We start from the raw sequence: 12,180 nt of genomic DNA, 5'->3' as shown, positions 1-12,180 counted from the left end.
TAATTTTGTAATGTAAGATCACTAAAGTCCATTTTTAATTACTTTCTGAAGGCCTTGCCTCTTGATATTATTGCATTGTGATGAGGTTTTTACATGTGAATTTTGGAGGACACATTCAGCCCATAGCTTCTGTTCTTATGATCACCAAGGCTGGTGAAAGATGGTGCGGGACAGCCTCCCTTTGTATCCTGGTCAGGATACACTGGCTTGTTTGCCTAGGACCCACTCTTCTTGAAGCAGTACATGCACTAGTATCCCAGAGCTTTGCCCACAGAAACCCCTGAGCTGTTTACTCCCTTTTGGAAGCTTAAAACTAACCTCACTTTCTGGGAACTGAGCATCTCCAAGTGGTCAGCACACCCAGGCTCTCATTACTTCTTTTCTCAAACCAAAGCTGTGTCTCTAATGAGTCTTCTCTTTCTTGGAAATTCTGCTTCCTGATATCTCTTACTGCATTCTTACTTTTTTCCCCTCACAACAAGCACAGAAAATGATACTACTTGTGGAGTACATCAGGATAGACGGACAAGGCTATCTTGCCAAGAGGCAACCAACTGTATTAGTCTAGGATGTCAGTTATCTGAGCACATCTATAACCCATCTGCAGCATGTTTGGTGGGAATTATTCTAGATGACCTTATATTGCTGGTTAAAGATCTGTCTGTCCACACTCTACAGTTAATCAAGTGATAATCAAGTGATAAACATCAAAATTTCTTTTGTCCATGATATCTATGTAGTGATATGGTCCCTCTTATAAGGCCTAGTCAGATCTCTGATCCCAGAGGCAGAACTCTGAGTAAGTTTTTGCCTTAACATTTCTGTTGTCTCACCTGCAGAAATGCACCAGTGCCGGAGCGACGAGTACAACTGCAGCTCTGGTATGTGTATCCGCTCCTCCTGGGTGTGTGACGGGGACAACGACTGCAGGGACTGGTCTGATGAAGCCAACTGCACAGGTCAGTGCTTCCTGATTAACAGCACTCATCTATTAGGTGAACTAATTAATATCTGCTGCATGTACTAGTACTAGTTAACATCATATACTAGTTAACGTCATAGCCTTAAATGACCATGGTATCTAGACTGAGAATCAGCTTGGACCATAGAAGTCAGCTGGTTCAGGGCTTCCCAGAGAGCTGGTTTGTGATGAGATAAGGATCTCGTGCCAGAATACAAATGAATATTCTACTTCCTTCAAGAAAAAGGTCAGTGGAGCTAAACAGTGTTCTGAGTGATATAGTTGATTTATATTTGGGTCAATCTTTTCAACTTTTAGGGCCAGTAAAGAGCAGTTCACACACTGGCCCCTGGTGGGAACCATATTTTGAATAGGACCCAACTAGTTCATATTTTTTAAATGGAACATTGAATGGTTCCCCTATTTAAAATTTAATTACAATTAAAATTTAAGCTGTGCTTGTACTTATTTGAGATAAGATTTCATTAAAAGTAAAGTTAGAAACACCAGGAATGTGAGGGTAATGCTAGGTGGTATTAGTTAGAGGTAATATTCGAATTCTTCTGTTTTTTTCATCACATTACTTTAATGATTTAATGGGGGCCATACACATTTGCTTCGGAGTGGGGGCAGCAGATAAAACATGGAGTTGAGAAGGTTGTAGAGGAATAAAAACAAATCTCTTTTAATACTTATCACTTTATATCCCGTGACTTTATACAATTAATTTGCCAAAATGTAAAATAAAAAGTTTAAAATTCCTCAATTCCATGACCCAATATGTGGTTTGCTCTGCAGCCTCCTCTAGAAGTTGCCATTCGGTTCTATTGTAAACCCTTCCGAAATGGTGGCCATGTACAGCACACAGGATGTTCTGTGGTAGACCAAGTTCCCTTCCCATTTCTCCTTTCTGGTGTGGCCTCAGTGCTAGGCTTCTGTTAGAAAGACTGCAGGAAGTGCTTCTGTGTACACAAGTGTGGCCTGCAGAAGGAAGAAAACCAAGGTCGGTGAAGGAGCTGCCACCTGCCCAGGAAACACTCAACGCTGCCTGGAAGCTTCGGGTTTGGATGGATAATTAGTTAATGAATTAGAGGGGCTCGCTTGGGCATTTCAGTTTGTACACTACAGTATGATTGAACATCTTGTGAGCACTAATCAAACATTAATTAATCAAACGTGTATTTCAGCATCAGGTGCCGGTCTTCCAGAATGAGTTCACAACTTCATTTCTGTGGGCAGGCTTGTCTAAACTCCCGGTTTTATCTCTGGTTTTCTTCTGGCAGTGCTCACTAGGGATAATTTAGTGCTCTTGCCATTCAGCTGCAGCCTTATTCCAATGACTGTTCTTCCAAACCTTTTAAGGATGATTCTTTTTCTCATCATCTTAAAATAGTTGGAGGTTGAATGTGAGCTCATTATGATGTGTAGCACGACACTTCGTTTCCCGCTCTATTAAATTAAGCTGCATATGACACCAGAGAAAATGGGTCAGGGCTGCTGACCTGTTGGCCTCAGCCCCCATGCATTGTCTGTGCTGAGCGCTCCTCCTCCTCTCAGCCTTTGTTCTCCATGGGCTTTTCAAGCTTTCTTTATTCCCTTTAACCTGCCCTCCCTGCTATTGAAGGATACATTCAGTTTCTTTTCTCTTAGTTGTTACCTTTAGACACGTTATGTGCATTCTCAATATTTCCTATACATACAAGCACTTTAAATCTTTGACCACCAAACTGATTAGTAGAAGACTTAGTATCTTAAAATGCCATTTAGTTTTTTGACTTTACATTTCAGAAATTCAAAAATTAGTATTTGTTATTAGTTTTAGTAACCAACCTTCTTTATAGGCACATGTCTCTTTACCACCTATCTTTGCTTCTTCTATCCAGTACCTCCTTCCCTGGTTTTTGGAGCAGAGGTCTGAGGGTGGTTAACTTTTTCAAGGTTCTGTTAGTATCAACATGTCTTTAATGTTTAGCATGGAATCTAAATTGGTCTGGATTCTAGGTGTATAGTGATTTTTTTTTTTTTTGTAAGTTTATTATTAGAATTACTCCAGTTTCTTTCTGGCCTCTTTTACTGTTTGCAGTTCTGTCAGATTTTCTGTTCAAATAACAACAGTGTTTTCTTTGCAGTTGCCTTTAGTTTTTGTTGTTACACAGTCTCGCTTGTTTCATTTGTTGTTTGAGACTCATTTTCTTTTTAAGATCTTAGGGTTTATGTTTCTTGTAATTCTGGGATTTTACAGCTGTGGAATTCAGCCTCTTCTGCTTTCTTCTGTTTCTGATATTGTTGTTAGCACTTGCTGCAGCCATTTGTTGCACGGCTCCATGCTATTGTTCATGCCTCCTGTTTTTATATCTGCTGTCTTTCAGACTCTGTGCTATACTCTGATTTCTTTAGACTTACCTTCCAGTTCAATAGTTCTTCTTTCAACCAAATCTAATCTGCTGTTTCACACATCTGTGGAACCCTTTTTATTTTCATGACTATATTTTTGTATCTAGAATATTTGTCTCTCTCTTTTTCAACCGTGCCTTTCAAATTTTAATGCTCTTTATGCTTGCTTCATGGTTTTTCTTTTGTATCCTTAATCATTCAAATTGTGTTTATAGTCACTTTCCTTTTCCCTCACACACTTCCTAATAGTCCGTGCTTTGTAAGAAATGAGGCAGTACTTTTCCTTGTTCTAGTACGTCATTCATCTTTGTTCCCCATTTATGTTCAGTTAATGCCTTTATCAGATGTTTCAGCAGGTCTTGATGAGTCAGGGAAGCTCTAAGAACATAGGTTGTAGGGTAATGATCTTTATTAGAAACTGAAATTCCATGTCACCCTGTTGACCCTTCCAGTCTTAACACTTGTTTTTCTCTCAAAATTTTTAGTCTGGATTTAGAGTGTCAGTTTCTTCCATCTTTGTACTAAAATATTTTTATTTATAAAGCCTGCATTGTTTATCAGGCACTCAATGTCAAAGACTAATAAATTACTTAGGAGATAGAAAAATCCAGAAAAAGCATTTTGTTATACATTCCAGTCATGCCTGGCCACTTGAGTGAAATTGGGCAAACTGATTAATCTTTCTGATCTCAGCTTCTGGGATAGAATCTGAAGATCTCTGATATGCCTCCCAGAGTTGTCAATTAGAAACCCCGCTAGCACTTTGAAATAGTTTTCAATTAAGAATGAAATACAAATGCTGAATAATAACAAGTAGATTAGCATGGTAATCATTTTATGCAACTTTACATTTCATGAAAGTGAGCAAGGTGGTAAGGAATGTTTCAAAGACTATCAGATTTCTGACACCAAAAAAAAAAAAAAAAATCAAAAGCATCTCAGGTGATGGTTATTACTGGTGCAGAAACTCATGTAACTTGCATGCTTTATTTATTCCTTTTATAAGATATAAGTGTATTTTTAAAAGATGTTTAATGGATTCTAAGTACCAAAGGTTATAAATGTTGAAACTTCCCGTAGACTTATTTAAATGCTACCAAATTCAGCCTTGGTCTTTGGAGAGTTGAAAAGACAAAGATAATGGTTCACAACTTGTTTTAAAGTGCTTTGAAAAATCAGGTTCTTAGCATTTCTTATCATCACAAAAAATAGCTTCAATTTTAGTAGAAATCGTAGAGGACATTGTGAGGCAGTTTTCTTCACCCTCGAGCAGCTTATTGCCAGTCATCTTAATTGAATAAACAACTCTAGTTTTTTTTTTTTTTTTCCCCACAACAACCTGATTTTGTTTGTTTTACCTCTTTCTGCTGTGAAGATGTCCTGTTCACGGTTAAGCTAACAAGGAGCCTCTCTAGGTTATCCCCACCCCTCACCCCCATCCCTAGCTTTCCTTTCCACCATTTCAGTTACCTGGGATGAACCATAGTCTGAAAATATCAAATGGAAAATTCCAGAAATAAATACTTGATAAGTTTCAAATGACTTTTATTATGATATATCATTCATGTTCCATTTCAGTCTTAGCTTTATCTCTTCCTATGTCTATGACCAAATTTCTGGAGATGTATACATTGGAATGTATATCATTCATTGTAGGTATGTATACATTGGAAAAACATAGTGTATATGGGGTTCAGTACCATCCAGAGTTTCAGGCATTTATGCAACGTCTTAGAACATACCTGTGGATGGGGGCAGGTGGTTACTGTAGATTCTTTTATGCTGGTTGTAAATGAGGCCAATTCTTGTTTTTCTTCAGCAGTGAACAGACACAAGCAGCTTTCTATTTAAGAAGAGGAAGTGGAAATCTAATGAAGAAGGCAGTTATATTGTTGATTGGGTCTGAGGCAGATATTATGTACTTGAACTCATCTTTGAGATTTTGAGCTATTTCTAATGATTTGGTGGCCACAGCCCAAGTGTGCAAATGAAGCTGTTCATTTCTAGCAGTGACTCTGTTTCACTAACTGCTGCTGCTGCTTTTTAAAAGTGCTTGTAGTGGGTGTTATGTATTATTGGCTGGTAAGATGTTAGATGTTGTTCTTGCCTTCCTTGGTCAGACAGTTTTAGGTTCTGAGGCCTGTGTTCTTTGAGACTTGGGAAAGAATTTTTTTTTTTTTTTTTTTTTTAGTGTTCTTTGGGCCTGAAGTTTTCCACATTTAAAGTTGGGTAGTGTTTTGTGTTTTGATTTTGGTTTTGATATATAAAGTCCTGGTTTGTCAGAGCCGCTTGTAAGAGCCCTTAGATAACAATGTCAAATGGGAAATTGAGGCCTCCAGACTGATTGGACCAGGTCTAGAACTCTCTCTCTAGAGCACACACTGCCTCTCCTTGTTTGACAGCATCTAAAGGAGTCAGATTTATGGAGAGGATCAAGTAGCAAGGTCTAGGAGGAAAAGTAGAGGCTTTACCCTGGACAGCCTGATGCAATTACTTTATTACCAGAAGGTTTCTCAGTTTCTCCAAGCCTGTTTCTCCTGTGTAAAAGAGGAATAATACTTACCTCACAGGTCATTGTACAGAGGAGGGATTTTTTTGACAGGGGCACCTGGGCCTTTAGTGGCTGGCGTAACATTTTGTCAGCACAGACTCAAATCACTGCCTCCCTCTTGGGGTCTGCCCAACTGCTGCATTCCCCGCCCTCGGAATAACTCATGCTCCAGCCCTTTAAATCTTACTGCCTAGTGCAAAGCTTCCTTTCAGGTGACTTGTGACAGTTGATAGGGGTGGAGAGGAGGGAGGTGTGACTATGTCCCTTTTCTCTGTTGGCAGCCATCTATCACACCTGTGAGGCCTCCAACTTCCAGTGCCACAACGGGCACTGCATCCCCCAGCGGTGGGCGTGTGACGGTGACGCAGATTGCCAAGATGGTTCTGACGAGGATCCGGTGAACTGTGGTAAATGCAAATGCCTTGGCTCCCACCTGAGCTTCCCCAGTGTCTGCTGTTCAGGAAGAGGCAGCAGATGGGCCAGGAAATGAAATCACGCCCTGCCGCACCCGGGCTTCCACCGTGACACTGAGCAAGCCCACCCACTCTGTCGTGCTGCCATATAATGTAGTCTTAATTCTCAGGCAGCAGTTTCCCTCTCACAAACAAAAAGTGTAAAATGTTGCCATAATACAAAATTAGTATGTAAAGTGCTTTTATACACCAAATATTTTTAAGCTTCTCTGTCCTTATCCTTTTGCCAAACATTCAAAATTTTCACAGTATAGTTGTTGTCTACATGTCATTTTATATATTCTACTCCTTCCATGTTACAGGATTTTTTCTTAAAAAAGATGTTTCCATATATCAGTATTTTCTGTAATTAGCATTTTTATGCAAGATGCATATTCATTTCATGTTACCATTAACCCAGTTATGGGTTACTTAGTCCATTCCTGGTTGGGCATTTGAGTTTTACACAATTATGTTTTCAGTTTTACACAATTATGACAGCTGTTTATGTCCTTGGAAGCGAAGGCTCATTTTTCCTTGGAGATAGTTCCTGGAATTGTGGGTCAGAAGTGCTGATGGGTTCTCATGATTCTCTCCCAGTGTTTCTAGGTTATTTCCGAGGGACATCTCCACCAGCCACAGACTGCTTGCTTTCCCTAGTCTCCCTTGATTTTAGGTTTTATCTCTTTAGTAGTTCTCACTAATACTGAGTATACTTGTTTCTTATAATTTTAATTTATACTTTTTTAAAGAAACTTTGTTTTTCTTAGTGACATTAACCATTTCTCCAAGTTGTACTACTCATTTACTATTTGTTTCTGTGTGATGTCCTTTGACAAATTTCCTAGGTATATTGACTTTTTGCAGGGTTAAAACTCCTTGTGTTGTCTTATACCTACCTAATTCTCATGGAACTATTCACCAAGCATTGGGTTTGCAAAGGCCATGCCTGTCTTGGTAGAACTGATAAGTCCAGTGCCTGGCAGGGACTCTGCTTAGGAGAGAGGGACCTGGCACTAAGGCTTCTGGGCTAAGTATTATGGTACCTTTGTTCTAGTTTATTTCCCTTAGAACTCATTGTGAAATTTTGGGCTCTTAACATTTCAAGCAAACGTTCTCCAGAAGGGCTTCATGTTAGAATTCAAATTAGAATTCATGAAAGAAAGAAGGTGGCCAGTGAGCTCTAGATTTTTTTGAAAATCCAGGATTTTGTAATCAGGATTCATGTTTGTCTCTCTTTTTTCCTATTTGTAGAAGCTTTTTTCTTCTGCAAAAAATTACTCAGTTTTTGGATGGATCGGCCTTTCATCTTGTTCAAAATGGAAAAAACATAAGATGGCTTATAGTAAAAGTTGTTCTCCCCATCTGCCTAGTTCCTATCCTATCCCCACAAGAAGCCATGGTTTAATATCTTTTCAGAGATGTGGATATGCAGTCATCACTGTGTGACATTATTTTTGTCGATGATGGAGCACATTTACAATGGTGGTCTCAAAAGGTTAAATGGAGTTGAGAATGTTCTGTCATTAGTAACACTGTCATGTTCCCAACGTCATAGTGTAGCACAGTACTGCTGGTGGTGATGCTGGTGTAAACTGACCCGGTGTGCTACCAGTCAAGTGCCAGGGTAACACACACAAGTATGTAAGGTATCAGTGCTTGATAGTGATAGCAAATAACTAGTGATTGGTTTGTGTGTTTATCATGCTATACTTTTTTGTCATTATTGGAGAGTAAACCCCTTCTACTTAAAGAAAAGTTAACTGTTCAGTAGTCTCCCACATTACACTGGTAACAGCCTCTACATCTTTGTTTACCTCGCCTTTTGATTGCTTCAAGAGATCACATTGACTGAGTGACCTATTCTGTACTATCCAAGTTGTGCAGCATACTCTGTGACTTTCACATGGTGAAGAAATTGATGAGTGACATATTTCTTAGAATGCACTCATCATTAGATGACACATGATTGTAGACATTTAAAAATAGTCTGTATTTGTGTCCTATTTTACACAAATAATAATACACTATGCATGTTGTTTTGAGGTTTGATTTTTACATAGCTCTGGGACAGAATTTTTTACAGAGTTCTTCAGTCTCCCTCAGCTGTCTAGTGTTCCCATGCACAGCCATTTATTAAACAGTCCTCTGCTGATGGACATGGAGGTGGTTTTCCATCTGTTACACTTCTGCTTACATTAAGTACAGGTTCTGACCTTTTCCTTACACTATTTTTCATTTGTGTAAACAGAACACATTATTTCTACATTGGGAGTTACTGGTCAAAGTATATATACGTTGGTAATTTTACAGCTATTGCCCAGTTGCCCCCAGGGTGGTACAAATCGGAGTCCTGTGAACAATGTAGGTGAGTGCCTGCTCATTTCTTCTTTACCATTCTACTCTGAATTGGATTTCAGAGAAGAAGTGCAATGGATTCCGCTGCCCCAATGGCACTTGCATCCCATCCAGCAAACATTGTGACGGACTGCACGACTGCTCCGATGGCTCGGATGAGCAGCACTGTGGTGAGTCTGCTTCCTGCCCGGGAGGAACGCCAGGCCCTAGTGGTTGTGAGTGAGGAGTGCCTGTTGGACCAGATCCTTTTGTTTCTTCAGTACCTGTGTTCAAAGCTGTGTTTAGCTTTGAACCAATTCACACTGAGTCCTGGACTCAGTGGCTGATCAGAAAGGGAAACATGGTTTGGGTAGAGGAGAATAGAAAGAGGATTGAAGTATGTGGTTATGGGATTAGTTTATACTTTGGTGAAAGGTACTGTTTTGTTGCTATATGCATTATAAATTGACCGTTGTTTTCGATTGGGCACTTACTTTTACTTGATTGATTTTTTATTAGTGTTGCTGATTATCACTCCAGAAATATTTTTAGGCCAAATGATCCTTTCTAGTCCATTTTCTTTAGACCCTGAAAGATGGTCTTGGGTCAGTTGTACACCTCTTTGGTGGACATTGTAATCACCAGGGAGCTCTAAAAGCTGCTGGTACCTGGGCCTCACCCCTAGATATTTCAAATTAGTCTAGGGTATGACTTGGGTGTTGGGATTTTTTTTTTTTTCTTACAGTATTCCAGGAGATTCTAATGTGCAGTTCAGGTTGAGAGCTAATGTGTTAATACAAACTGGCCTGTAGGTGAGATTTGGCCCAAAACCTGTTCTTTTAAATGAAGTTATATTTCAATCCAACACTTCCCTTTGCTTACATATGCATACTGCCCTCATGCTGTAGTGGCAAAATCAAGTAGTTGTAACAGAGGCTGTTTGTTAAGTGTCTACAGAGCCTAACATTTTTGCTCTCTGGTTGTGTTAGTTTGGGGTTTTCCAGAGAAAGAAAATTAATAGCGCGCGAACATACACACACACACACACACACTCTCTCTCTCTCTCTCATCATACACAGCAGCCCTCCTACCCGCTATGTATCTGTGGAGAGAGACTTATAAGGAATTGACTTACGTGGTAATGAAGGCTGGCAAGTTCAAAATCTGTAGAGTGAGCCAGCAGGCTGCAGACCCAGGGATAAACTGAGGTCACAGTTTAAATTTGAAGGCTGTCAAGCTCCAGACCCAGAAGAGAGCAGCTGTAATTCAAATCCAAAGGCCTTCTTCTTGCTATGCTCTCATGTGGCCTTTTTTCTGCCTATATCTCTAGATAAGGACACCAGTCATGTGGGATTAGGGCCCCAGCCTATGACTTCATTTAACCTTAAGGACCTTTTTAAAGAACCCCTCTCCAAATATAGTCGCACTGGGGCTCAGGCTTCAACATAGGAATTTAAGCTGGAGAGAGGAGCACAATTCACTCCAGAACTCTAGTCTATTTTGGAGAAAGCTTCTCGACTCCTTGTTAGAGTCAATATCATATCAGTAATGATTCAGATCATGGGTTTTGGTGCCAGACAGCTCTGGATTTCAGTTTTGGCTTCACCCTCATCAGCTGTGTGCTCTTGGCAAAATACTTAATACTGCTACCCTTGTTTTCTCGTTCTGTAAACAGAGACAGTAAAATCTTTTTTAATGTTGTTTTGAGGGTTTAATGATGCACTTTATGTCAAGTGCTTTAGCTGTGGGCTTGGCACAAGCAAGTGCTCGACCAACAGTGGCTGTTACTGTTGTTTCCTGAATGCACGTCTGAGCCAGTGTGCGATGATGCCCATGCCCAGTGCTCATGGCCCTTTCTCCTTGCTGGCTCCCTTTTAGAGCCCCTCTGCACGCGCTTCATGGACTTCGTGTGTAAGAACCGCCAGCAGTGCCTGTTCCACTCCATGGTTTGTGATGGGATCATCCAGTGCCGTGATGGATCAGATGAGGATGCCACCTTTGCAGGATGCTGTGAGTGGGGCAGCTGGGGGAGGTCACTCACAGCCATGGGGTTTGGCTGCCCGGGGACACGCCTCTCTCTGGGTATCAGGTCTGACTGAGTGTCCGAGCTCACCTTTTCTGAGAGTTACCTCGTTGCTTCAGAAGTGCTGCTTTTAGCTTTGGTGTAGGTATGAACAGGAGGCTGGTGAATGCCCACAGTCTTGGCTCCGTTTCACCTTATACCAGAGGCCTTTCTGGCCAGTCTGTATTGAATGCCAATCTCTGTAGTGCTCCCTGCCCGCTGTGTGCTCCAGAGGTCCTCACAGCATGCATCCCCACATTGCACACTGTATTTTACTGTCTGCCTCTGCTGCTGCCATGCAAGGGTCAAAGGAGCAGGGACTTTCCTTTATTCATTGCTATAGCCCTATTTCTCAGAGTGCCCTGCATTTGTGGTTGTTTGCTTAGGTTGCCATGGCAAAATGCCACATGCAGGGTGAATTGGACAACAGAAATGCATTTTCTCTTGGAAGAAGGAGGCTGGGAGTTCACAGTCAAGGTGTTGGCGGGTTGGTTTTCCCAGAGGCCTTTCTTGACCTCACAGGTGGCCATCTTCTCCTTGTGTCCTTGCATGGTCTTTCTTCTCTACATTTCTGTGTTCAGATTTCTTCTTCCTCTTCCATGGACAGCAGTCGTATTGGATTATGACTCACCCTGATGACCTCATTTTAACTTACCTTTTTAAAGACATTACCTCCAAAAAAATCACCTGTCTAAAGTATTAGGGGTTAGGATTTCAATCTATGAATTTTGGGGGGATAAACTCAGCCCATAATAGTACTCAATAAAGGATTGATAAATAGAATGTGTGCTCTGTTAAGATCAGGTTTGGCTTTTGCTTTCACGGAAACCTTCAGCACAATAATGGCTCTTGGCAGAGGATGTTTTTCCTCTCTCCCGTTCTGAGCATCACTCCTACTCTGACCTCTCCAACATGGAAGTAATCTGGACTTTATGGGTGTTTGTTCCTTATATAGCCCAAGACCCCGAGTTCCACAAGGTCTGTGATGAGTTCGGTTTCCAGTGTCAGAATGGAGTGTGCATCAGTTTGATTTGGAAATGTGATGGGATGGACGACTGTGGGGACTACTCTGATGAAGCCAACTGTGGTGAGCATCAGCCTCCTCGCACCCCAGCCCTGCAGTTATGGTGACTCCTGTGGCTAAGGAGGGGATGCTTGCCAGCATTCTCACCTGCACACTTTGCCCTCTCCTTCCTCAGTAGCAACTACCTCCAGCTCTTGAATCCCCACACGAAGAATTGAGTGAAGTGGGAACTTACACCTAGTAGATGTGGGAAATTTTTATTATGTTTCCTTTTCTTTGCTCAGTTGCAAGGACCACATTATATATATAAAGAATGCAGTGGGTAAAGGATTGTGGAAAATATTGTAGAATGCGTCATCGCCACCACTACCCTAAAAATTATAGACCACAGCATCTCAA

General features: G+C 40.9%; 1 protein-coding gene and 1 long non-coding RNA gene across 2 annotated transcripts in view; one reads left to right on the top strand and one right to left on the bottom strand.

Annotated features, from left to right (window-relative positions):
- SORL1 (sortilin related receptor 1) overlaps positions 1-12,180 on the top strand; it is a 162,934-nt gene that overhangs the window by 109,744 nt on the left and 41,010 nt on the right. The window contains exons 25-29 of the mRNA XM_081281228.1: positions 840-959; positions 6,188-6,313; positions 8,779-8,886; positions 10,574-10,705; positions 11,713-11,844. Of these exons, the coding sequence (XP_081137354.1) occupies positions 840-959; positions 6,188-6,313; positions 8,779-8,886; positions 10,574-10,705; positions 11,713-11,844 (618 nt within the window). The remainder of the gene's footprint in view (positions 1-839; positions 960-6,187; positions 6,314-8,778; positions 8,887-10,573; positions 10,706-11,712; positions 11,845-12,180) is intronic.
- Positions 1,552-9,959, bottom strand: LOC308642355. Its single transcript, XR_014020547.1, has 3 exons — positions 9,831-9,959; positions 5,098-5,198; positions 1,552-1,942 (listed from the first exon to the last, which is right to left on the bottom strand). It is a non-coding gene; the product is annotated as an uncharacterized lncRNA (long non-coding RNA).

The sequence above is a fragment of the Spermophilus citellus genome (genome assembly GCF_964194105.1).
Source record: "Spermophilus citellus genome assembly, chromosome: 2".
NCBI classification, from domain to species: Eukaryota; Metazoa; Chordata; class Mammalia; order Rodentia; family Sciuridae; genus Spermophilus; species Spermophilus citellus.
Note: the sequence above shows the minus strand (reverse complement) of the source record. Positions and strands in the feature narration are given on the sequence as shown.